This window comes from Myotis myotis, unplaced genomic scaffold (genome assembly GCF_014108235.1).
Source record: "Myotis myotis isolate mMyoMyo1 unplaced genomic scaffold, mMyoMyo1.p scaffold_m19_p_8, whole genome shotgun sequence".
NCBI lineage: Eukaryota > Metazoa > Chordata > Mammalia > Chiroptera > Vespertilionidae > Myotis > Myotis myotis.
Genome location: NW_023416390.1, coordinates 48,149,816 through 48,177,770, shown reverse-complemented (window position 1 = coordinate 48,177,770; position 27,955 = coordinate 48,149,816). Strand labels below are relative to the sequence as shown.

The window sequence follows — 27,955 nt, the reverse complement described above, 5'->3', positions numbered from 1 at the left end:
CCCGCAGTCGGTAGGTCCCAATCTGGACTGGGCAAGATGGCCCCAATTGGCCCCGATTGCCGGCCAGGCCCAGGGACCCCACCCATGCATGAATTCATTCACCAGGCCTCTAGTAAATAAATAAATAATCAGAGACTCATTTCCCCTACCAACTCTCCTAGGACTGAAAGAGTACTAAATCAGTAAAGGCACAGTAAAAGAAAGAAAGAAAGAAAGAAAGAAAGAAAGAAAGAAAGAAAGAAAGAAAGAAAGAAAGAAAGAAAGAAAGAAGGAGGGAGGGAGGGAGGGAGGGAGGGAGGGAGGGAGGGAGGGAGGGAGGGAGGAAGAGAAGGAAAGAGAAAGAAAGAAAGAAAAGAAAAGAAAGAAAGAAAGAAAGAAAGAAAAGAAAAGAAAGAAAGAGGAAGGAAGGAAGGAAGGAAGGAAGGAAGAAGAAGGAAGGGAAGGAAGGAAGGAGGAAGGAAGGAAGGAGGAAGAAGGAAGGAAGGAAAGAAGGAAGGAAGGAAGACAACAAACAACCTAGAGATCATGAACAATAATCACAACTCAAGCCTGGTGCCAGGCATTTTACAAAATGCTTCAATGATATAGTATTTCAGCTCCCTAATTTGGCCAAAAAATTGTCCTCACAGTTAAAGGAAAGTTATTGGTCATTTTTAAGTCCCTTCTGAAAGTTGCTAAATTTAATTTGCTAAAAAATACTGTCTTTTGGAAACACATGACCCACAGCTTCATGGCTTTACTTCATCCATAGAAGGCTTAGTCATCATCAAGTGTCACAACAAGGGTGACTCACAGAGTGAGGAGGGAGCCTGACACTTCCTTACACATGTAGGTACTCAGAGCACCTCCACTTCCAGAGATCAGCCTGGCCAGAGTGACACAACTCTTCCTTCCCCAGCACAGACGACAGATCGCAATCAGCCTAGCAAGTCCACAGCAGCTTCCACTCCCAGGTCGTCTTTAAAAAGGTAACACATGGCTCAGCTTTGTTATTTATTCCTTCACTGCTCATGTCAATCTTCAAACTGTCTTTGATGTTGTGGTTTAGCCTTTGTCTTTCATGTTGTGGTGACTGTTGCTTTAAAAAGAAAAAAATTAAAATGTTGTGAGGCAGTACTGGGTCCACCTCACAATAGAAGTGATCTGAGTGTCACCTGGGACGTAGCCTTGAGCTCCGCAGTCTCTCTTTGAATGTTCTTTAGCTCCCTACAGTTACAATTAAATTGATGTCTAGTTATTTTCTCAGGGACTATTCAGTACCGTCTGTGAAACTGCAGTGAGGAGGGGCTCAAAAACAATAGGAACCTTAGCTGAGTTTCTTACTGGAACAACACATTTGCTCCCAGCTGCAGGGCTGATGTGTATCTATCTGCTTCACCAGTGTTATCAGACATCCATGTGGAGTTGTAGACAAATGTGCACACACACCAAACTGGTGCGAATGCCTGCTGGGTCAGCCAGACAGGGAGATTCCTCCCTGTGCACACAGGGCTCCTGGGTCCCGGGCTGACAGCAGTAAACCTGCTTCAGGTTTTACTCTCCATTTTTATAGGATGCAGTGGTGGATGTTTTCACTTCGACTTCTTTTAAAGGAGAAAGTTGGGTTAGTGGTTTTGTTGCTATTTAATCCTGGCAGCCCTTGTTGAAGGCTGTATGATTCAAGCGGTGCTGTGGTGCTTTCTCTCCATGGACTGATTTTAGCAGTTGCGGAAAGAGTTTAAATAAAACACGTTGAAATTAAAACTCAGTTTGGGGCTGTACAAATGGCTCTGAAATGTCCTGCTATACTATTTGCTCAAGGATAAGGACTATGCTTATCTTAGTATCCTTTGGCATATATTAGGTGCTCTAAAAATATCCTTGGCTAATTGCTGCATAAAATGAAATTGAAATGTTATATCATCTTTGCATTGTATTTTTAAGATTTGAAAACTGTGCCCAATTTTTAGAACAAACCTCAATGTTTATATGTAAGAAAAAATTATTATTACATACATTTCAAATGGGGAAAATGGAAATTGGTCTTAATACTCTCACAACAAATTCCATTTTCTTAAGATACCATCTTTAAAAACTCAGATCTTTTCTTCTGCTGAAAGATAACTATGATTGAAAGAAATATATTGAATATTTGAACACACTTTCTGCATCTCTCTATAGCATTCTCCCTAGATTCTAAGCTTTCTTTGAAGCCTTGTAACTATCATGTATGATAAGATATAATATATAATCTCTTCCAGTTAGCAATTTTAATTTGGTGACCATAAATAAAGGATCCGTGGCTTTGACAATAATTCTTAACCTGCCAGTACTGTCAGGGGGCATACTGACAAAGTAATAAGCCCAGGAGGGACTGGGAATAATTAATTAATATTTATGGGTGCTATGGTGAATATAAGTTAAGAGTTTTGAGAGGAGGCAGAAGGAAATCAGAGATACTTTTATCCTTAGAACTAAAAATGCCAAGCAGACATCCAGCAGGTCTTCTACGCTGAGAGCGGCTGGCACGCCTCTGTGCGGAGACTGAATGAGTCTGCAGAGGAAGAACTACTTCTCCACGCCTCGCTGGCCCCCCTCCGTCACCCCCGCCCCCACCCCTACACAAAAGGCACACAGAGTACCACAAGCCTCTCTCTGCTGCAGGAAGCAGGATGCAAGGGAAATGTACTGGGTGCAGGAGCTTCTTCATCCCATTGAGTGAGGGATCAACTCCATATAAGTAGCATCATAATCACTATTACTGTCATTTTAATCAGATCCTCAAGAGAGCATTTGTTGCTTAATGTAAGCATATTCCATGTAGAACCCCTTGGCTCCATCTTAAATTTTTTAAAAAATGTTTATTTTTATTTTTATTGATTTCAGAGAGGAAAGGAGGGGAATGAGAGATAGAAACATCAATGATGAGAAAGAACCATTGATCGGCTGCCTCCTGCATGCCCCCTACTGGGGATTGAGCCCACAACCAAGGGATATGCCCTTGATTGGAATCAAACCTGGGACCTTCCAGTCCACAGGCCGACGCTCTATCCACAGAGCCAAACTGGCCAGGGCTCCATCTTAAATTTTTATTGAGCTTTCTGGTGCCTAACTTAAACATTTTTTCCCCATAGAAACATAATTCATTAGTCATTTAGCTTGTGTCATTTGGCCCAAATGTGTGTGTGTGTGTGTTTTTGGCCCAAATACATCAGAAATCTGTGAAAGGTTACTTGGGTTTTAAAAAACACAGAATTTCTTACTTCATTGAAAAAGGAAAAACAAAAATGAATTCCAAGGTAAGTTAACCAGATTTACAATATTTAAATGTTCAAGAGACTGACATGTCTAGACCACTGTCAGTATTAAGAAAGCCTGTGCAAGAAAACCTCAAAAATAGAGTATTTTAGAAAGCAATTGCTAAATGCTCTCTATTGAATGTAGATAAATAACTTAATTGTTGATTCAAGTTAGGCCACGATTACAATAAATTAAAGGTAAATAAAGATGGTACAGATTCCTATCAGTGTTGACAGTTTTAGTACTGCTTTCTCAAACAAAGCCCTCTGTGGACCTATGTGAAATAAAATCAAGTGATGTAGAAAGAACTCAATGTTTCATATAAAAAGTATACTTCATAATGCCATCGAGACATTATTTTCCATTTGTGTGTGTGTGATTTATTTTTAAAGGGCAGAGGACGATGAATAAAGGAAGTGAAATCAAAGGATCTTATTTTAGATTTTCTACTAGGAAAAGAAAGCCAGAAAGAGAAAGTTAGAAGAAGCAGAAGTGAGCATGGACAGCAATCAAGTTGCAACATTTTCCCATAGCTGCAGTCCGGTGGCTACTTTAAGCACTTTGCATGGCAAATGAAAGAGAAAATTACTTCTCCTTTCTCTGTTCCTTTGGCACCTTTGTGACATGGTAGAGAATTTTGATAAAGTATCTTCATTCTTCCTGTTGACTGATAATGTGCCCATCTCTTTGTAGTTCTTCCTTCTCATTTTACAGTTTAGTTCAGAGATGGAAGTTTTAGTTCTAGCCATTCTCTGGCAAATAAACTTACCTATGATACCTATCCTACTTGGCTCACAGAGCTAGTTTAACAATTAAATGATATAAATATTACTTGAACACTTTTCAAAAATTTCTGAAGTTATCTAATTGGAAGTGTGACTATTATTATTATTATTATTATTATTATTATTATTATTTATTCCCTGATAACTGAGAGGGCTCAAAGATTAATCCGGTTATCACCAATCCAATTCTGGGGTTAGAGTGGAAACTTCTTTCTTTTTATCCTCTCTTTCCTTCCACAGCATGTATTTAGTTAATGCCAAGTATCACAAAAGGCACTGGCCATGTAGAAGAGTGTACACACAGCCAGACTTCCAGAGCTGGGGATCCAGGGGGCAGCGGAGCAGAGGATGAAAGCGTGATGGTGGAGTAGAATGGCCTAGAAATCAGTTCCAGAAACAGTCTACAACTGTATCTTAAGCCAATTAACCTGCTTTTCTGAATTTGTTTCCTCGTCTATAAAACGGAGATCATTTTATTATAAGTTTTACATGAGGTAAATATTTACAGATCTTAGCAGAGGGCCTAGAACACGGTAAGCTTTCAATAAATTATAGCCATTCCTATCTGGTGCGGTCACCTGTAAAGCCCGAGGACCATGGGTTGGTTTGTCTAGGAGCATATTCTGAACTCTGTAGAGTCAACAGGCCACCCATCTGCAGGGCACCCCCAGAGGAGTCTATAGTGACCCAAACTCAAAAGCTTCAGCCAGAATGTAGGCCTCACAAATGCAGCGAGTACTAATTTAGTAATTTCTAAATTCAAAAATAGTGTCTGGTGCTAATTCAGTTTTGTTCACTGCTTCCTGTCCTCCTGATGGCAAAAAGGCTTTTATTTTAATCCTAGAAATTAATACTTACAGCAGCAGGATATGAGTACCATTTATAAGTAACAAAACTTTTCTGAAAGGCCATTAAAAAGTAATCTCTCATCAATACGGCATTACCAAGGAATTAATGACTGAGTTTCCAGAAAAGCAGTTCTGGATGCTATGAAGCTCTGGATCCCCAAGGTGAGGAAGCTCTACACCAGTGGTTCTCAACTTGAGGTGATTTTGACCCCCAGGGCACATGGCAATGTCTGGAGATATTTTTGGTTGTCACAACTAGGGAGAGGGGGCTACTGGCATCGAATGGGTAGAGGCTGAAGGTACTGCTAAACATCCTGCAATATACAGGACAAGTAATTTCCAGGCCAAAATATCAAACCTGCTGAAGTTGAGAAAGCTGTGCCTAGGTATGAGCAGTACATAGAGCAGACCCTTCACACAGTGAGAGCCACTGATCCTGACATCACCATAAAGGTCTTCCTGCTTAACAGGCGTTTAGTCATCTTATTTTGCTGGGTATGCTCCAAGGTAGCTATTATCTCTATTTTACAGATAGGAAAGTAGAGTCTAAGAAGTGATAATTTTCCCAAAGACCTTCTGATGATAGAGCAACTGGAACTGGACTTCTGCTAGCCAGATTCTGAGGCCTGGGCTCCTCACCTGCTCTAGTGTGTGCGGGTGTGTCTATATGTGTGTGTGCTCATGTGCATGCGTGGTGTCAGTCCTTGTTGCCAGATTTTACTAGTGAAGTGGCTAGTGTTCATTGTGGCTTAAGAAAAATCTCCATGGCCAGTTCATCGGAGGAGGCACATTTAGCGCTGCACCTGTCCTCAGGCACTGCGGCCTAGGGGCTGCAGATCTGCTTTCTCTTTGTTCCCAAACTTGCCCAGTACCTAGGCTCACAGCCACTGGGTACTAAGAGAACTAGGTTATAGACCGAGGTGCTTATTCCCTTGAACCAAGAGATTTGTACTTCTACTAAGCAGTTTTCTGTGAGATAAATTGGAAGATAGAAAAATAAGCAAGCAACCCAAGCAACTAAGGTCAGTGTCCTGAGTCTCTGAATTGCTGGGATTAGGGAGCCATGTGGAGGTGACCACAGGGGCAGGGTATGGTTGAGGCAGCCCTGTTAGTCACTGTTACTCATTTACTTCTCAGTGGTCAATGAACCAATGGGCCGTGAATCAGCTTCTGTGTAAAGGTCATGTTCCCAATGACTCTGACCGAGGACTGCTGCTCAGAGGTGGCATCGTGGCTAAAATACTATTAGAGGTTAATGTTGGTTTTTAGCTGACTTGGTCCAATGACCTAGAGCTGTGGCCGGCAAACTGCGGCTCACGAGCCACATGCAGCTCTTTGGTCCCTTGAGTGTGGCTCTTCCTAAGCCTTAGGAGTACCCTAATTAAGTTAATAACAATGAACCTACCTATATAGTTTAAGCTTAAAAAATTTGGCTCTCAAAAGAAATTTCAATCATTGTACTGTTGATATTTGGCTCTGTTGACTAATGAGTTTGCCGACCACTGACCTAGAGGAATGTGAGCCTTAGGGACTGAGGAAGAACCAGTATTTTTTTAACAATAATATTTGAGTTAAGGATAGGCTTTGCAAAATTCTAGGTCAGGTTGGCAGTCCCTTGGATGCAGGATGCAGGCTGCAGGCTGGGACACTAGCATATGAAATGACCCTGAGCCCAGAGGTGAACCTCATAAAGACAACACAATTTTTTTTCCTTTTTCTTATTGGTTGATTGAGAGAGAGAGAGAGAGAGAGAGAGAGAGAGAGAGAGAGATCAACTTGTTTTTCCACTCATTCATGTATTCACTAGAGGTCCAGTGCACGAAATTTGTGCACGAAGGGGGAGGGAATGGGGGTCCCTCAGCCTGATCGGCACCCTCTCCAATCTGGGAGCCTTCAGGTGATGTCCTACTGACGGCTTAGGCCCACTCCCCGTGGTTCTCTGCTGTCTGCGGGGCCCGCTCGGCCACTCCCAGGTCGCTGCTGGTGACGGCCAAGCAGGCCCTGCTGTGCGTGGTCTTCGGGGCCTGCTTGGCCACTCCCAGGTCACTGCTGGTGACGGCTAAGCAGGCCCTGCTCTCAGCGGCTGCTCCCCAGGACTGGAGAACTCCAGCGGGGCTGAGAGGACTGTGCGCTGCCATCTTGTGGCTATGGGCACTGCCATCTTTGTGTCAGAGTGATGGTTAATTTGCATATTACTCTTTTATTAGATAGGATTGGTTTCTTTTTGTATGTACCCTAACTGGGGATTAAACCTGCAACCTTGGAACATTGGAACAACATTATAACCAACTGAGCTAACCGACCAGGACCTGACAACACAATTTAATGTGAGCCCATCTTTAACAACTAAAATGCTCCTCTCTGTTTTCTTGTTACTAGATAAAAATGGGTTTGGCTAGGTAAGGAGTAGGCTGAGAGGGAGATGGAAAGGAAGGGAAGAGAAGAGAAGAGGAGAGGAGAGGAGAGGAGAGGAGAGGAGAGGAGAGGAGAGGAGAGGAGAGGAGAGGAGAGGAGAGGAGAGAAAGAGAGGGAAAGGGAAGGGGAGTGGAAGAGAGGGGAGGGGAGGGGAGGGGAGGGGAAGGGATAGGATGACTGCTTTGGCTTGAGTTTTTGTTTTTCTCCAGAAAGTGTGGAGGTGAACTTACCAGAAAGTATAAGGCAGAAAACTTGGTGCACAAAGTCACTAGATACTGAAGTCCTGGAGTTCTTACCTATTTTGTGCATGAGACACAAAGCAATCCAATGAAGTCTTTTCTTAGAAAAATGTTTTATTTTCCCTTGCCAAATTTTCCACCCTTTATTTTGAAATAATTTAGAACTTATGGAAAAGTTCTACCTAGATTTTCTAAATATTAGCATTTAATCACAGTTTTATTCTCATTCTTTCTTTATGTACATATATATGTGTTTTTATATGTTTATTTGTATACATATCCTTATTATTTTCTAAACTAGAGGCCCAGTGCACAAAAATTTGTGCACTCGGGGGAAGGGGGGGTCCCTCAGACCGGCCTGTGCCCTCTTGCAGTCTGGGACCCCTCGGGAGATAACGACAGAAAAAAGATTTTCTGGTCCAGGATCACGTGTTGCATTGGGTTGTCACATCTCTTTAGTCTTCATTTACCTGGAACAGTCCTCAGTCTTCCTTTTCCTTCATGACTTTGATGTGTTTGAAGAGTACAGACCATGTATTAAGTAGAACTGAAAGATTTGTCTGTGCATGATTAGCTTCTGGTTATGCATAGGTGTGCTCTGCATCCTTCCCAGTGTAGCACCTGGTACAGTTTTAAGTCTTTCTTTTAAAAAAAAAATTAATAATACAAAGTTCATTATTTGAGATCAGAATAAAGGAGTGAAGTGGAAACCATGCTCTTGAGAAGTCGCCATGATAAGACACGGAGGCTTTGCAGGCTGCTTCATGAGCTCTTGCATTATGGTCACGGTGGTAGCCATTTCTCAACTTCGCTACAAGCTGCAGCTTCTCCATGCTCCAGGGCAGTGGTTGGCAAACTGCGGCTCGCGAGCCACATGCGGCTCTTTGACCCCTTGAGTGTGGCCACGAAGTTTCAATCGCACTGTATGTGCGGACCCGCACGTGGTATTTTGTGGAAGAGCCACACTCAAGGGGCCGCAGTTTGCCGACCACTGGTCCAGGGCTTCAGGCTGGCGTCACTAGTAACTGTTCCTGATCTCTCGGCTTCATCCTTCCAGGCCCTCACTCCCCCACAACCACTATAACCATGTAATCCCTGATTCCCATATGACACTCCTTGTTTCTATCATTCTTATAGTGACTCTCATTTTATGATCACACTCAGACTGACACAGCTGTATTCCTATCTTTCTTTGCCTTCCTGACTTTGAGGGTTCTGAAGAGTGTTCCATACCAGGAGGCACATGACCTTGGTTTGTCCCATAACCAGTGCTATTAATTGTTATTTCATATGTAGAGATTTTAAGGAAATTTTATATTTATAAATTCAACTAGTGTATGTTTTGCTTAAGTGTGGCCTTGATAAATAATCTTTGAATAAATCAATATTGACTGTATTCCCTGAATGGAATCTGTAGGCTTCATTGCAATTCAAATTCCATGGAAATTATTTGAAAAAGGCAAGTGCTCATGGGGTTTAATGTCTCCTAGAGACGAGAGTGGAGACTCTGTGTTGTCATGTTTTGCCAGGGGCAAGCATAAGGGGAGTAACAGTAAAACAATGGCTTACCTTTGTGAAACCTCCTACACTGCACTTTTACATGTAAGTTGATTCAGGTGGTGGTCTGTTGGATTTCTCCACTGTGAAATTACTATTGCTCTTTTTTTTAAGTTAGTATGCATCTTATGGGGAGATTCTTTGAAATTCTATAATTATTTTTTTCTCATCAGAATTTCACCCACTAGTTTTAGCATCCATTGAACATTCTTGCCTGAAAAAAATTGGTGGTTTTCTAATTCCACCATTCCTTTTACATTTATTAGTTGGAATATTAGTTCTTCTGTAAAATGAGGCAAATAATGTGCCCTGTCTAACTCACAATGTTGTTGAGAGGATCAAATGAGTTAAAAGTAAACGTGCAGTGGAGAAGGCTTCAGAAAGGTGAGCCATTGTTTTACTGTGACTCCCCTTATGCTTTTCTCTGGCAAAACAGGACAACACAGAAAGTCTCACTCTCTGCTTCAGGACACATTAACCTGTGTGCGCATTTGCCTTTTTCAAATAATTTCCATGGGATTTGAATTGCAATGAAGCCTACAGATTCCATTCAGGCAATGCATTCAATACTGTATTTAGTTATTCGATAATTATTTACCAAGGCCAAACTTAAGCAAAACACTATTCTAGTTGAATTTATAAATATAAAATTTCCTTAAAATGTCTACATAGATAATTTTATAAAAATTAGTTACACCCCCACCCCCAAATTATACATTTTAATGTATTTATGTATTCGAGAAGGGGAAATTCTGCTACGTGGACAGTGATTTGCAACAAATCAGTAACTCCTACACAGGGAAGATTTGGAGAAACTACACCAAATTATTAAGTCAGTATAGTCTAAAAACTTGACTGCTTTAGAAATAATCACAGCCATACCACAAGAATCAACTAGTTTGCCCAAACCTACCTTTTTTTGTAGGTTAATCCTCACCCGAGGAGATTTTTCCATTTATTTTTTAGAGAGAGTGAAGGGGAAGGGGAGAGACAGAGAGAAATATCCATGTGAGAGAGACACATTGGCTGGTTAGCTCCCATACACACTACAACCAAGGTACATGCCCTTGGCTGGAATCAAACCTGGGACCCTTCAATCCACAGGCCGATGCTCTATCCACTGAGCCAAACCAGCTAGGACCAAACCTACCATATTTTAATATTTACCTCTGAATAATTTTTATCAATTGACAGGTTTTTTTTACCCTTTCTTTCTTTAGCTATAGGTCTTTTGTTAGGGGGCGGAAATGAAAGCAGAACCTAAAATTTCCTTGAGAAGTGAAGAAGTTACATTACATTGAGTCATTTTTCATCTGAAATGACCTGTTCCTTATAAAGCAGTAGAAATAAAATTGTCTGTATGTGTGCACATGAGTGTGTGTATGTTTAATTTTATCTCTCTGTGTGTGTTTAAAATCCTTATTATGTGGGGAATATTTATATGCAAAGGAAAAAAACTAGAAAAAAAACCCATAAAATATTAAGAGTCAAATGTGATAATCATTACTTTCTCTTGTTTTTCTGCATTTGCTAAATATTTTTTACCATGAGCACAAGTCACTTTTACAAGCTGAAAAAAAGGAGCAATTTTAAAAAATGATTCAAAGGAAAAGCCAGAAAATCATTATATGTATTAAAAAGCCCAAACGAAATTTATAAAATTTCTTGGCCTTCCCAGTACTTTTTGAACACAGTGTCTATGAGCAGCCATGATTCCAGAAGCATCCATAAAGCCTAAACTTGAACTCAGGGCCTATCTATCCATTGTCCTCAATGAGGTACTTAAGGCCTCTCTTGATTCTAAGGGTGTTTCCGGGTCAAGGGTAAAGGTGTGTGTGGACCTACGGCAAAGTGAGGGAACTCTGAGGCTCCATGGGGGAAGGAATAAGGCCTTTCTCACATGGGATGTTCTCTGTGGCCTCTCTTCCTTCCATAAGCAGAGAGAGCCAATACAGGCCATGGCTGCTCCTCTGTGGGGTGGGACCTGATAAGCTTCCTTTGGGCTGCCTTATAGCTGTGAGGTAGGAGCCTGGGCTGCCTTGATGCACAGACCTGAGGCAAGTAGGCAAAGCCCTACAGCTCTTATTCATTTCCTCCTACCAGATGGCTTGCTCTTCCCCAGACATCATTACCCACAGTAAAAGTAATAGGGTTGGCTGTCTTTGTGAATAACACTGTATTATACATGGAATTTTATATTCTAAGATAGTCTGAAATCTTTTCCCGTGATAGTTTTGATATTACACTTCCAAACTAATATTATACTTGCTTTCAATGAGGTAATGCCTCATTCATCCACAACTATTATTTTACTAGAGGCCCAATGCATGAAACTCATGCAAGGGTCTTGGCCCTCACAGCCCCAGCTTCATCCTGAAGGTCGCCCGGAAGGTCGTTAGGCTGTTTGGTCTAATTAGCATATTACGCTTTTATTATTATAGGTAGCCAAACCCTATACAATATTTAGTGGACCTTTCAAGGTGGCATATACATTTAAATGGTCAAGACTATAAAATTCCTTTAGCACTGTTTCTTTAACATTTGTTCTTAATCTAAAAATAATTGTGAGAATTCTAAATTGCTGCAGTAAGTGTTCATGAAATAATAAAATTTTCTTTAAAAAAAAAATTAAAGTGATTTATGCCCAGGGTTCTCTCTGCCTGTTTGATTTTAGGCCCGAGGTTATCTCCAGTCCTGACAAAATTAGTTTTCCAGGTCAATCTCCTGCATCTATGGTCAAAGCCTCACAATTTTAAAGTATGAATTGGCTCTACTTTGTCCTCTGTACATGTGATTTTTTTTCTCACAGGAAGCTGGAATCCAGAGAGGTCAGAATCTGAGGATTACTGATTGTGGTTTAGGATTCTGTGCCCTTGGCCATCATCTGTCTTTCAATCTCTTCCTATTCATCTCACCTTCTCTCAATGAACTCACTGGTGGCCTTGCACTTCAACACTGTCTGCACTGAGTTGTAAGGGTCTCAGAGTTCTCTCTCTCTCTCTCTCTCTCTCTCTCTCTCTCTCTCTCTCTCTCTTTCTCTTTCTCCCACTTACTTTTTTTACTATTACTTGGTTAATTTTTGTGTTACTTTAGAGAAGTGGTTTAGCACTTAAATGGCCATCTTCCTAAGCAAAGGAGTTGTTTTAAAAACTATGTATCCACTCAAATGTCTTAAAATACCTCAAGTTCATCCATCCTGGGTCTGATGCTTTGATGGTCCTAATTTGAATTTTCTTTCTAATTTTGTACACTCAGGACAACATCTTATTTTATTGTTCAAGAAAGAAGTAATCTTGTGGCTACAGGAAAACAATGTTCTTATGGGTGTTAGCCCTCCTAGTCCTTTGTGGTTTTCTATGGAACTATGCTGGTAAAAGACAACCAGAGATTGCAGACATCGCTGATAAGTACATTTTCATTACTGGCTGTGACTCGGGCTTTGGAAACTTGGCGGCCAGGACTTTTGATAAGAAAGGATTTCGCGTGATTGCTGCCTGCCTGACTGACGCGGGATCAACAGCGTTAAAGGCGGAAACCTCCGAGAGGCTTCACACTGTGCTTCTGGACGTGACTGACCCAGAGAATGTCAAGAGGACTGCCCAGTGGGTGAAAGACCACGTTGGGGAAAAAGGTGAATGACGTGGGGCTGGGAAGAATGGAAGGGGTGTTGCGAAGTAACTAAAGCTAGTAAAATGTGCTTGAATATTAAGGGGCCTTTCAAGAAAATGTCTCATAAATGCCCACTATACACTGGAGAAGATTGGAGAAATCTTAGGATAGCCCCTGAATAGTCCCTGGGCGTACAGGAGAAACACAGCTCAAGCTATCCTGAGTCTTAAGTCCCACTGGTGAAGGTAGAACTGAGGTGGGCGTTTAACTTTTCCTGGTCTTCCCCAGTGAAGTGCTACTCTAGCCACATACACAGCAAAGGAACTTGGGGTTAAAATCTACAGGAGAATATGGGAACAATTCCCAAACTGTCATCTGGATACCTGAAATCTGCTTCTCACTGCAAAATGGCCAATGTAGAAAATGGTCTCAGAATTTCAGTAAAGGTGTCTTTCATAGTCATGGTAGAGTAGTGAGTCATTGGGCCTCATTCTGCTAAGGTGGCAGCATTCTGAACTCGAGGACTTTTACTGGCTTGAATGAAGTTTGAAGTATTCTCATGGATGAAGATATTTAATAAGCCCACAAATGGGGAAAAAAAAAAAAACCACAAATGTTTTTCTCTAGCACATCTTCATCATATAGTTAAGAGTCTATTCCTCAAAAACAATGGTTTGATAGACTCCACATAATTTTTAAAGCTTGAATTCCAAACACCTTTGCACATATTAAATGTTTCCCAATATAAATAAGCCAAGTGAATGATGGAATTTTTTGCCAAAAATTAAGGTGAAATAGATGGATGCAGCTCTTCATCCATATAAACAGTTTATCAATATGCTCTGGCCTTGCCATCTAGAAAGGTAGAAAAATAGACCAATTTACTCTATATCTGAGATTAAAAAACAAAAAGGTCTCACTGAGTAGCAGCATTTGACATTCAGAACCAAAAATTAGAATAACTGTGATACTGGCTTCCAGTAACAGAAGTTCAACTATTTCAGTTCAGCCTCCCACACTTCCTGCTGTCACTTCCCAAAACTGTAGAGTATTTCAAAGCAAGAGTATGACTAGAGGAGGAAATGGCACCATTGTGAAAAGCAGAGGTTATATTTCCATTAAGGATGCTTCTACCACGTCTCCTTTCCTTCCTCTGTTCTAGGTCTCTGGGGGCTGGTCAATAATGCTGGTGTTCTCGGTGTGCTGGCTCCAACCGACTGGCTGACGGTGAAGGACTACAGAGAACCCGTAGAAGTGAATCTGTTCGGACTCATCGACGTGACCTTAAATATGCTTCCCTTGGTCAAAAAAGCTCGAGGGAGGGTTATCAATGTCTCCAGCATTGGGGGCCGTCTTGCATTTGGTGGAGGAGGCTATACACCATCCAAATACGCAGTAGAAGCCTTCAATGACAGCTTAAGGTAAAGCAAATATATTAAGAAATAATAGCAGCTAACATTTATTGAATGTTTATTATACCAGACATTCTATTTAGTGCTTTAAATTATTCCCAATATATAGCATATCACAAGCATGTCAAACTCAAAGGCTAACCCCGGCCAGGTAAACAAGGTTTAAGTTTATGTATAAGCGTTGCAAAAAAAAAAAAAAAACACCACAGGTTTTTTTCAATAGAGACATGCTGAATACAAAGGGCTGAAATAAATGAGTAATCGTTAACATAAAACAATAGAACATTTTAGTAAAAATTAATATTTTTTCCTTGAACATTAACTTACCAGACACTGAATAACTACACAAATTAATAAGCATAATGCAAATAAATCTAACTTTCTTGTTCTCTGAAAGCGAAATATTTCCTGTTGCTCACACCAAACAAGTCAGTCCAAGACTAATGACGTGGCAATCAGCTGCTAGAATATTCGCTGCTAGTATTAGTGGAGAGAAATGGTGTGCCTGCGCGTAAGGCGCATAAGGGAAATGAACGCAACATGATTATAGAGGTCAGTCATTAGTGAATGTTGTAGTTCATTATTAATAATTATGTAGGATATTGTAAAAATTAAGTTACAACATTTTTATTAAAAAGTTTCTTACATACGCTATATTGGCTGGGCCCCAAAAATATTTGTTGCAGGCCACGAGTTTGACATGGTTGGCTTATCACATCATTTGGCTGTGTGCTTTCAGAGAACCCCTGAGCTCAAAACAAAGTACCAGTTTAACAAATAAATGCCCCAACTCGGGGCCCCCAAGCATGTGTGAGGTTTACAGGGCTTCTTAAATCTGTAGGTTTATGTATTTTGCCAGATTTGGGGAGTTTTCAGCTATTAATTTTTTCAAACTTTTTTTTGTAATCCAATCTTTCTTCTCCTTCTGAATCTCTATAACACAAACGGTAGAACTTTTGGGTTGTCCCACAGATCCCTAAGGTTCTTTTCACTTTTTCCATTGTTTTCCTCTCTGCTGTTCGGATATTTCTAATGATCTATCTTTAAGTGCACTGACTTTCCTTCACTTTTATTCTGCTATTGAGCCCAACAGATAAATATTTCATTTTGGTTATTGTATTTTTCTAGTGGTTCAGTGGCACTTCAAAACATGGTCTTCTTCCCTCCCTTGCCTACTAACATCTGCATTTTAGAGTTCTTAAATAGCTGCTCCATGCATTCTGTCCAGGTTTTGTAGCTACATTCAGTGGGAGAGACGGGGGAAGTAGTCTATCTTACTTGGAACCAGAAACTGTCACTTTCAGTTCAAAGCCCCTAAATTGCAAGAGGTTGTATCAATCAAGTTTCTGGTAGGAAAGGGAGGACATTAAAACTGGGTAAATGGAGCAGAGTTTACTTAAAGGACTATTGGCAAGCATGGAGTCATGTAGTGAAATCCCAAAGGGTAGTGTAATGTCCAGGGAATTAATGACAGCCGGGGCATCTCTACCCACAAGACTGAAGGGAGAAGAAAGGGCAGTTTCTAGAACCTGCATACATAGAGGCAGTCACCTTCAGTTGAGGGATAAAATTAACCAGTGTCAACATCACAGGAGTAATAACTTGTCCAACCTCTTCCCATTGCTTCCTCTGCTCTTCCTCTGTTGCTCCCAAATGACTGAACCAAACAGAAGCTAAAATATAGTTAATGCAGGCAGGCCTCCCAGCGTGGAGAGCAGACACAGGGTGGAGGAGACAGTGGAGCAAATGGAAAGTATCCAGTAGAGTGTGCTGTGACAGGCAAGAGAAAAGATGAAATTACATACAGTCTTTTCTTCAAGTCAACCATTTATTTATTTAACTAGTTGCAGGTACATGTTAGAGTTATGATCTACACCATGGATCTAGGTGTAGCTTACTAGTAAAAGGTTAGAGTATTCTACAGAGATTAATAGAGACAGAGCAACTCCATTTTACGATTTGGAGTCAGGTTGCCAGGTTTAATTCTTTCAGGAAATAAACACACAAGACAATGTCAGAACAATGCTTCTTCAATGTCAATGTGCATATGAATCGCCTTGATCTTTTTCAAATGCAGGTTCTGATTCAGTGGGTCTGGGGGTGGGTCCTGGGTTTCTGCAGTTATAACAAGCACCCAAGTGCTGCCCCTGGTTGAGGGATTACACTTTGAGTAGCAAGGTCATGGAGAACCTCCATCAGTCTGCTTGGTTGCCCTTTGGTTCCACTCTCTCAGCAACAGTATCATAATAAAATGTTAGTACACTTAGAGACATACTTAATTTTAAAAAGATATTTCAACGGAAGGGTTTGTGGGATTGCAAACGCAGCTGGGCTATGCCTGAAATTAATCAGTAGAGAGTGTTCATAAGTTTCTAAGTCATGGAACAAGAGTTGGAAATGGTGTTGTGCATGCAGGCCACAGTCCAGTGGCAGCTCCAGGAGGATTTGGGGGCAGCTGTCCTATTGGGAAAGGGTTGGGGCTCTTTAAAGCTGTATTTTCCCAGCAACATACTGGTTTCATACTGGTTTTACTCACCTGGTAAGGTTAATTGGATGACTTAAAGCCATTTATCCCTGGAGGATGTTATTTTCATGAGTAGATGGAGAGGAAAGTCTTCCCATATGCCCCTTTAGCACTGACACTTTCCAAACCCACAGGAGATCAGAAGATAGGCGAGAAAAATACAATCAGGTTGAAAAATAATGTTTTTTAATTTCAATGCAAGCAATGTACCCTTCAAACTATTTCAAAATCAAGCTAATTTGCATTTTTTAAAATATACTTCAAACTAAACAATAGGTGTGTTACTAGAAAGCAAAATATAAGATCAATTAAATCATAATTTAAGGTTACTGGTAAAGTTCTTAGTAAGTCTTATGGTTGGTAGAGTCTTCTGTAAAATGAATAATTACTTCCTTATATACTCTTGATAGAAATATAAATTAAATATAGGAAATAAATTATTCACATAACTGGATTTAAAGAAACTGGGACCATGATTTCGCCAAAACCCTGTTGCCTGGTAAATGCATAGGTTTGGGTTTTCTGCAGTGAGATGATGAAAGAGCTTGCTGGGTGGCCTAGGGAACAGGTTAGTCAAGTCATATTGTGTCCCTCAGCATATCCTCATTCATGCTGCAGTCTCCTCACATTCCTAGAATGGAGGTAAACTTGTCCAGCCAGACCAGTCATCGGTCAATTTCACCATAAAGTATGCTACGTACTGAAAAGAAACCTGTCCTCAGCCCAAATGCTTGTCAATTCAATGAGAGTAGGCTCAGGGGGAACACTGGGCTGGGGGTGGGTCTACCCAGGTCCCTGTCCTGTTCTGTCACTAAACCAGCCCTCACTTCACCACCCTGACCTTCAGATCCGCAAACTGAGAGGGCAGAACAAGAAGCTCCTGTCCAATGCACCCGATTCTCTGATCCCGTGAAAAGTTTCACAAGAAAATGTCACGAGCATTTTCCAAATGAACCTCCACTGAACATCATCAATGGTTTGTTTGTTTTTTACTCAGACGGGACATGAAAGCTTTTGGTGTGCATGTCTGTTGCATCGAACCTGGATTATTCAAAACAGGATTATCAGATCCAGTAAAGGCTGCTGAGAAGAAATTTGCCATTTGGAAGGACCTGTCTCCAGATATCAAACACCAATACGGAGAAGGTTACATTGAAAAATGTGAGTTTTGGGGATGGACCCAGGGTCCTCTGGGATTCATTGTCCTAGGCAGTATGCAGGAGACTCAAACATATATTAAAAAAATGAGGTTCCATAGTAATAGGGATCTTAAATATGGATCAGGTATTCCTACTAATTCCAGTGTCATCTCTTGCTCCTCTGAGCATTTACTAAGTGCCAAGTTCTATACTGAGCACTTTATAGATTATGTGTATCATTTACCCCTCAAAAAAACACACAACACTATAGGAATAGTAAACAGAGGCTTGGGAAGGTGAAATGCCCTACCCAATGCAATACAACTTCTCCTGGTCTTCACCTCTACCCAAACTCCTCTACCCATCAATCACTTAACATTGTTCCAGGATTTATGAAGGTCCCAAAATATAAAGACTTAGACTCTGACCCTTAACTAGCTTATAATCTAGTTGAAAACAAAAAGTAACCAAGAGAGACTGTAAAACAATGAGACTGTACAGCATAAAGAAAATCAACCCTTTACTTCTTAGACATAACCCTATAGTCCAGAAGGGTGCTATATGGTGTGGTCTCTAATTGCACAAGGAATTCAGACCAAGAAAAAGAAAATAGTGGCTGAGAAATCTTTATGGGACAGGTCAGGTTTGAATAAAGCCCAAAGTACAGGAAGGAATTATTTGGGTAAAAACTTTCTGGAGCAGGAAAGCACAGGGAGTGGAGATAGAAGAAGTAACTAAGTCCAGAGACTGAGTCAGGGATGGAGAAATAATAATGTGTACTTGTCCCCACTATAAGAACTTTACATGAACTTTCATTTAAAATGTTTAAGTAAAAAGTAAATAAATAAAATGCCCAAATAAAGCGTATGAAATAGAGACCACCTTAATTTTATAGAAACAGAGAAGTAAGTTGCCCAAAGTTGCAGAGTTATATAAGTGGAAGTACTAGATTTGAACACAGGTAGCCTGACTTTGCACCACACTATAATGTCAACAGACATTAAGGAGCTGGTTGAAGTTCCTGTATCAGGATTGCGCCTCCACCTCAAACTTCCTGACCCTGCCCCACCTAACTTTGTGTCACTCTATTCCTCCAAGCTGCAATCCAGCCTCTTCATCAATGGGCTTGGTAAGACAGCCAACTGTGGTAAGGTTCAAGGCCAGTAGTTCACAAGGTGGAGCAAAGACCAAGGCAGATCCACCTAGGGAGGTTTTTAGAATGACTGACTCCCTCAACCACCCCACCCACTACACATACACACACACGCACGCACGCACACACAGATGCAAACATATACACATATACAGGGTGTCCCCCCAAAAATGAATATGCACTTTTAATTATTATAAAGTCAGTGTTTATTAACATACAGTTCATTTTCAAAATTTAAAATAATCTGCAGAAATGAATAATTTTTTTGTCAATGCCTGTTTTCAAACTAATGACCATTCTGATCCAGCCATCACTGATAACTCGAAGCAATGGAATGGCAAACATCAAGAATCATTTTGTTCAGTATTTATGTGCCCTTGATTCTTCTACTGTTGCCTTGATTCTTTGACAGCTTTGTACCATAAACTTTATCTTTTATGTATCCCCATAAAAAAAAAGTCTAGCAGCACTTTAGGATAAATTTTCTTTGTTCAAAGTTTAGTCTGGCTTCACCCATTATTTCAAGTCAGTTAAACCTGAAAAGGAGTGAAAATTAAGTGAATTATCAGCTGTTAATATAAATATATACATCATTGGGGGACACCCTAAATATCAACTGTAACTTCTGGTCTGACAAACCTCCCAGTGCTGACATGTCACTATAGATTTAAAACCTCTGCCGTTAAATACTATTCCTCACTCACCAACTCTGAAGGTTCTAAGTAGATTCAGAAACAAAATGCTCTTTCAAAAGCGTTCTCTCCATTTGATACTAACATTGATACTTTATAAATGCCTATGAGTATATCACCAACTTCCATCTCAAAATTATGTTTGCACTAGCCCCTGGTTCAAATGTCCTGTCTCAGAAGTACCATGTGGCTTTGAGCCCAATGTTACACTGATTGTTCTTTTTAGAGTTTTCCAAGTCAGGTTTTGGAGATCAGCCAGACTCACTGTTTCGAAGTAGACCACAAACTTAAGCTCACCTTTCTTCGTTTCCCAAGCTGGAGTAATAGGAGTTTAAAATAGCCACTAAGGCTTATTAGGTAACCTCATTTAGACTCTTTGATCAACTTGTGGCTACTGGGGCCTGAAGTTGAAAGGAAGATTTAAAATAATAGTTTTCTTTTGAGAAGACACAACTCAGGTATGTTTTTTTCTTTTAAAATATTTTTATTATTTCAGAAAGAGAGAGGGAGAGAGGTACATCAATGATGAGAGAGAATCATCTATCAGCTGCCTCCTGCAGGTCCCACTGATGACCGAACCCGCAACCTGATCATGTGGCCTTGACCAGAATTAAACCTGGGACCCTTCGGTCCCTCGGCCGATGCTCTATCCACTAAGCCAAACCAGCCAGGACCTCAGATATGTTTTAAGAGTACAGGAGGCCCTAGCTGGTTTGGCTCAATGGGTAGAGCATCAACAGACTAAAGGGTCCTGGGTTTGATTCCAGTCAGTTGAAGGCTTGATTCCTGGCCCAGGTTGCATGTGGGAGGCAACCAATCCATGTGTCTTTCTCACATCGATGTTCCCCTCTCTACTCTCCCCATACCTTCCACTCTTTCTATAAAACAATGGAAAAATATCCTTGGGTGAGGATTAACAACAACAGCAGCAACAACAACAACAACAAAAAGCACAGGAGGAATGTTCCAAGTCATTACCAATCCCTTGATGACGCACCAGCCTCATCAAAAGTGTCTTAGCTCATTACTCAAGCACTTCACTTACCTGAGAAGGTAGACCTCTTCAGCTTCCTGAGTCAGGGCTTTGGAGTGATGATTCTCTATTTATTCACTGGATTACAGAGGCACATGACACATGAGTGCACGCACACACATGCTTAAGTGCACATGCATTCCCACATTTCCTGTAAACATGGGACTCCCTCGAAACACACCCAAAATCAAACCCATAACTCCCTGGGCTCAGGAGCCTCATATACTTTATGACGTTGTTTCCCTTGTTGCTTTAAAGTAGTGCCTCTCCGAGTTTGGTCTCTGGACCAGTGCCATCAGCATCATCTGGAAACTTGATAGAAATGCAAATTCTTGGGCCCCACCTTACACCTGCTGCAGGTGGGACCCACCGATCTGGGCCTTAACAAGACCTCCAGGGAATTCTGCTACCCACTCAATTTTGAGAGCCAACCGTCTAGAGCAGCGGTTCTCAACCTTCCTAATGCTACGAACCTTTAATACGGTTCCTAATGTTGTGGTGACCCCCAACCATAAAATTATTTTTGTTGCTACTTCATAACTGTAATTTTGCTACTGTTAGGAATCATAATGTACATATCTGATATGCAGGATGTATTTTCATTGTTACAAATTAAATATAATTAAAGCATAATGATTAATCACAAAAACAATATGTAATTATATATGTGTTTTTCCGATGGTCTTAGGTGACCCCTGTGAAAGGGTCGTTCGACCCCCAAAGGGGTCTCGACCCACAGGTTGAGAACCGCTGGAGAAAGTATTGCTGCATTATTTCCTGATAAATAGATAGAAACCCATCACAATGTGCCTCTATTATAATGGCAAATTCAAAATTCCCACTAACACATCTTCCCCTTTGTACCCTCACCTCTACAGACTCCTTTTCCCCTTTTGCCAAAGAGTAAACACACTTGTTCTCTTTATACAGGTATGGACAAGCTGAGGGGCACTGTATCCTTTGTGAACATGGACCTCTCCCTGGTGGTGGAGTGCATGGACCATGCTCTCACAAGTCTCTTCCCTAAGACCCGTTATGCTGCTGGAAAAGATGCCAAGACTTTCTGGATACCTCTGTCTCACATGCCAACAGTGTTGCAAGACTTTTTATTGTTGAAACAGAAAGTAGAGCTGGCTAATCCCAAGGCAGTGTGACTCAGCTAACCACAAATGTCTGCTGCGGGCTATGAATTTGGCTGATATCAAGGACATATCTCCTTTTTAATTTTATTCCTTACCTAATCCAACCTGGACTCATTTAGATCATGCTTCTTTTGATAAATGAAGAGATCCCACCAACCCTGGTGCTATCCCAGAGTCTCTTCTCAAGCCTTCCTTGAAAAGAAGGGCAGGAATGGTACCTGCCCAATATTTAGGCTTTGCCTGCTTGGTCTGATGTAAGAAAAATGTAAAGGTTTCCCCATCCAAAATGATCTCTACCACTGCTTAACCCATACTCCCCACCCCCATTCCTGAATGTTTAATATATGTCCCTTATCAAAATGTTCAGAGATAAGTAGACTACTTTTGTAAGTGGATTAGATGTGTTCTGTTATCTTACTGAGAATAAGACTCTGAAGGACTGGAACTCCATTCTGTGAGCTTTGATGGGGCAGGAGAAGAAGGGTTATGAAGTGTTATGTGACTGGTATAAGCTAAAGGGCAGTAGACAAACACTAGGGAGGACTGGAAGTAGGAGGGAAGGGAAAGGAATAGAGGACTGAAAACAGAAATGGGTATAAAAGTGGAGGCAGGGAGATTCCAAGGCAAGCCTTCCTATCCTAGAGGGGACTAGGGAGGATGAACAGCCCATTCGAGACCACCGTGAGCACCGAGGCACAAACAACTGTCTGGTAGAGAAGTGGTAACAACAGAGTAACCAACCATTCCAAAAGAACAAAAATGTAGGAAATAGTTATGTTTATTCTGGTGATTGCAAATAGAACAAGACTAAAAATACCTGATGTAATTTACACCTGGGGTGGTTGGAAATCTACATTTGAATGGTCTCTGAAGCCCCATGAAGATACAGAACTAAATTAATGACTCTTTTTATAGTTACAGTGTGAGCTGCTCTGCTCCTTGCTCATATTTATGGTTCCAAATTGGATTGACCCTAGGCCCACTCACCATCCAAAAAAATGGTTCTCTAATGGATGCTTCCCCAGATTCTAATATCCATATCACTCACAAAGTTTTGCTGACATTTACATAAAACGCATGAAATGTCAGAATTCAACATTTGTTGCAGAATCATATAGGGTGAAAGAGCCAGAGAAATTATCACACACACACACACACACACACACACACCACTTATTATGAAGAGAATATTTAAATCTGCAGCTTAAAATCATGTCCATTTAAATATATCAGCAATTCTATCTCTTTTCATTTACCTTTCTGGAAACATCTGCCTATGAGGCAATGTCCTCCTTTCAAGTGTACAACATATCTATGACTTTGAAAAATCAAATTACCAATGGTATCAGCCCACCTGGATACATATGTCATGATTTTGAAGGAAGATACATATACTCATCATTTTTGCATGAAAATGAAGAAAAACACAGCAAGATCAGGTAGAAGAATTCTCAGGCAAAGTTAGCTAAACTATTGTCACTACCTACCTGTGAAGTCATCCCCAGCTTGGCCCTGGCCCTAAAGACAGTTCATCTGTTTATCTCTAATTTCTTCTGGTTACATTAACCACCAATCAACCCTCACTCGATTTGTCCTTGGAACTGAAGTTCATTAATGTTGTTTGCCGGGGCTCTTTCTTCTCACCTTGAATTCCCAGACCTTGGCTTTTTACTGCTTTAAAATTTTACTTTCATTTTACTGCTTTAAAAATGTCTGGCCTGCTGCTCTCTGACCTTCCAGGGCTCCAGGAAGACTTTCAGAACCTGAAAGAACCTCCTTTGCTGAATTTCAACCATTCTAGTCCTGTTTGGGGGCCTACCTAATAGTATGATATCCTTTGTTCTGCCTAGACCTGCTTTCTTTGCTCATTTCTCCCAGTAGTTACAATTGGTAACTCCCTGTTTCATCTAACCAAAGAAAAGTCCTACTTAAATGAAAGCTTCCAAATATGATAGCACCTCAAAATAAAACCAAATATTCTCACCCAACAGCTTTCAAAGCTTTTAAAACTAAATGAAAAGGTGGATGTTTGGAGTATAAAGGCATAAGTCTCAACAGAAGCACAAGACCAGAGAGGGTGGTGATAGGAACATCGGAAAGCCGCTGCACCAGGAGTCTGAGGTGTGAGTTCCTACATCTTGCCATGGCTTGTGTTCTTCTTTGTGCTCTTGGGAAAATTATTTTTATCTATAATATTTTTGGAGACATATGTGCTGGGAATTCTTCTAAGCACTGGCCTGCAGTATGGAACACAGTGGATATGGTCCCTTTCTTCACAGAACTTACTATCATCCAAAAACTGGAAGCCACTACTCAGGATGCCTTGGAGGAGCTTCTCCAGGAATCTATGACCAAGATGAATGCAGATGCTGTCTTCTACCACCTCTAGCCTGGGGGAATCCCTCCTCATTTATTTTGGAGGAACCTGGAAAATCTCTTGGACTTTCATTCTGATCTGATCTAAAAATGCACCAGTGTCCTGTATGTGGACACCCACAATGTAAACAGATCTGAAGTCTCTAGCTCCTTTACCCCAAATACACTTTCCCAGTCCAGCACCAACTACTGTTAATTTTGTCTCCTAAGGAAATCTCAAGTCCCTCTACTTCTCATCACCTTCAGTGCAATCATCTGTTCAAGCTTCCGTCATCTCTTACCTCAATGTAGCATATTCATCCCTGTGTACCTTCAGTGATTTTCCCTCACAGTCAGAATTGTTCAAAATTGAAATCTGATCGTTCTACTCTTCTCCTTGCCACCACTTTCTGAAACCCTCCAATGTGTTCCCATTGCACTTTGGCTAAAGACTAAAATGCATAATATGCACTACCTTGCCCTGGCACTCCTCACAAACCTCATTTTAGGCTGTTGTCCTCATTTTGCCACCTCAGGGTCTGTGCCCATGATCCTCCCTGGAATGTTCCAATTTTACCTGCTTGTCTAGTTTCCTCCTCCTACAGATCTCATCTTCTTCCTTGGAGAAGCCCATACAATTCCAAATTCTGACCACCACCTTCTCATCCCAGCTAGGTTCCCATCTTATGCATTCCACTGTGTCCTGTAATTTACACTTACCAACTCTGTAATTATTTGTGTGATTAGTTAGTTTATATTAGTCTCCCGTATCAGATGTTAAGTTCCACGAAATCAGGAACCATGGTGTTTGCTTATTTTTGTATTCCCTTTCATAGTACATTTGGCACATAGACCTGTGTCCAATAAATATTTGTTGAATGCATTCAGAAATCAGCATCTATCAGCCTTTCTGACGAAGGGGCAATCTATCACTTAAGGTCAAGCTTGCCACCCTCATTAGTTGTGCCATCAATGTGTCAGTTCATTTAAAATCCTGAAGCTTCCTTAAGCCTTTGAGTGCTTCTACAGGGACTCCTTACCTATGGTTCCTCAGAGACTCTTCAGTGTTGCCATAGTGATTTCTCATGACCTGCTAGTCCAGAAACACTGCGGCGGAGCCTCCCTCCATGGTGAGCCGTCTGGGACCCAGTGGTCACAAAACAAAGGGCTTCAGGGATCATTGTATCCATTTCTCTGTCTGTGGACAGGACATGGCCAAGCCATCCAGGCTGAAGAAAATCTCTTCAATTTAAAGTCTCCCCAGAAACTCCATAACTTCTTTGGCAACCCAGCCCATATTTAATGAGGAGAACTTGTAAGAAAAGTGATCAATTTGGGATCTTTTCCATACTATTAATCTCAATGATTCTCAAGAGCATGAGAGATTATAGTCTCATCGGTAGAGGAACTAGCTAAATATTCTCAAAATGAAAAGCTTTTTAATATCTATAAATCAATTGTGACAACTTAAATGCAGCCACAATTTATGAGGATGAGGGAGGGGAGAAGGGAGGAAGGAAGGGAAGGAAGGTAAAATTAGACAGTGGGTTTTAAAAGCCAAAATGCTTTCTTAAACTTCATTCAGGGTGTGGAGCCATCCTAAAGGAACAACTCTGAAATTCTGAGTGTTGAAAGCATAAGACAAGCCTCCTGGCCAGTGATCCCCCGTCAGCTTCTGCATGCTCTTGGACCTTTGAGAAAAATGATAACCAGGGTATATAGACACTTCTCATTTTCCTACTCACTTTCCACCTCCTGCTGCTAACACCCTTTTAACAAATCGGGCGTTTCTTCATGAGCAGAAATGTAAACAGCTATCTCCATACTTTACAAATTGCAACGTATATTCTGAATGAAATAAATAAAAGTGTCTGGTCAGAAACTCTCTAAGCACTCAAGCCTTCCTTGGGAACCCCTGCTCCCACCGGCCACTTCACCTCCAAAGTGGACTGGAATCTGACCTGAGTTCTGTCCTTCACAGGAGCACGTGTTGTCATTGATTTAAATAAAGACACAAAGGCAGGTTTGTAAACCCACCAGGGGAATACATGAGGTGATAGAATCTGGATCTAAATGTTTCTGAGTTCTAACCATGGATTAACAAGATGGAGTGATAGCGGGGGAAACCCGGGGCTTTGCTGTGGCTCCCAAAAAAGCAAGCATGGGATTCAGAGCCACATCGTGGAAATGATTGAGGTATTTTATGCAATAGTCACCCTAAATGAGTCAACAGAGTGATGCAATGCTATGATGTAACTGCCTACCCCGACCCTATCCCTGCAAGGAAAAAAAAAAAAAGAAAGTAAATGATGTTTTGATCTTGGTTTAAATTTTAAACTAGCAACATATAGAGCAAGGTTGGTGATGGTTATGTGTACTTGCAACTGCTCGGAGCATGGTAAACTTTTGCCATTGCCGCTGGGAAGCTCACTCTCATGTAGCCACAGACATGCTAGAGAGGGTGGCCAGAAGATCGAAGTTATCTGAAGATCAGTTTAGCTGCAATAGAACTAAAGACTCTGCAGTCGTTTTCTTGGAAGAAGAGCCTGCTGGGAGACAGGGCAGCCCACTTGAAAGGCCCTCACAGGAATTCAGCCCATGCCAGGTGGCATAGAATGGTGTCCTTGACCAGAGTCATGGATGGAAGTTACATAGAGTTCAAGTTTAGCACCATTTAAGGAGGAGTTCTTTGGCCAGTAAGAACTTGACAGAATGGCAAGCACAGCTGGTGGGCAAGCACAAGAAAGACAGCCCTTTTCCTTCCCAGGAGTGGACATGCTGGGAAGGACTCAAGCAATATGAGGTCGGGGTGGCTGACTTGAATGACATTTGAAGATTCTCACAAACCTAAGATTCTTTTTGGGGGGCCAGAAGCTCTCCTCAAATAGAACACATCCTAGTATATGTAGAATTTCCAGTCTCTAAAGCCTGAGGAAGACACAAGGCCTGACATTTTATTTCCTCAAGCCTTTGAAAGCTTGTCTTAGCCTTTGGCAAGGAGAAAGGAGAGAATGAATGCTCATGGGGGAGATAATAGACATCAAGATGAACTTGAGAAAAACTTCAGTCTATGCTCAGAGGTAGCCCCAGGGTCAGCACAGGGAAGGGGAGGCTTATGTGGTGTTGGCTTGGCAGAATCACGGAGTAAAAGCTATCTTAGGAGCTTGTCTAGTCCACCTTCTTGCTTCTAAGCATCTTTCCCAGATGACTGCCTTTTAAAAATTGTGATAAATCTGTCTAAAATTGATTCACGAGTGGTGAAGAACAAAGACTCTTGGATCAAGTTGCTGGAGTCAAACCTCATTTCTTCCCTTAGCATTGGCTTCACCATTGGCAGGTCACTTAATTTCTGTACACTTTAGTTTTCTCATCTTTAGACTGGGGATAACAAGAGTGCCTACTTCAGACAGTATAAGAATTAATGAATTCACGTCAAAGCTGAGTGCTCAATAAATGTTAGCTATTGTTATTTTCATTTTGTTGGCACCTTTTTAAAGGTGAAGACTATCATTATCAAAGATAACCACCACAACCATCTTGGTTCTCATACAAAGTCTTTGGTAACATTGGTTCTGGTATTGCTTGCTTTTGTGCTACCGTAAACTTGCTGAAATCTTTACTTTTCATCAAGATAATGACTTAGCAGTATTTCCTCTTGTACTTTTCTAGTAAGGTGCAATGAAATGCAGTGGCAGGAAATACTGTGGTTGGGTGTTGAACTTGGGCTTAAACACTGCAGAATAAATAAATGGGGTAAAATAATGAAAGGTTCT

The 27,955-nt window shown here is 41.0% G+C and overlaps 1 protein-coding gene across 2 annotated transcripts; it reads left to right on the top strand.

Annotated features, from left to right (window-relative positions):
* Positions 1-823: 823 nt before the first annotated feature.
* On the top strand, positions 824-26,067 carry DHRS9 (dehydrogenase/reductase 9). Of its 2 annotated transcripts, XM_036319854.1 has the most exons (6): positions 858-968; positions 7,120-7,239; positions 12,379-12,754; positions 13,895-14,153; positions 17,666-17,829; positions 21,616-26,067. In XM_036319854.1, the coding sequence occupies exons 3-6, from the start codon at positions 12,436-12,438 to the stop codon at positions 21,837-21,839; spliced, it is 966 nt and encodes a 321-aa protein (XP_036175747.1). In that variant the 5' UTR covers positions 858-968; positions 7,120-7,239; positions 12,379-12,435; the 3' UTR covers positions 21,840-26,067. The 2 variants fall into 2 exon arrangements, with proteins under 2 accessions (XP_036175746.1, XP_036175747.1); XM_036319853.1 differs by lacking the exon at positions 7,120-7,239 and having other exon boundaries at positions 824-968.
* The last annotated feature ends 1,888 nt before the right edge of the window (positions 26,068-27,955 follow it).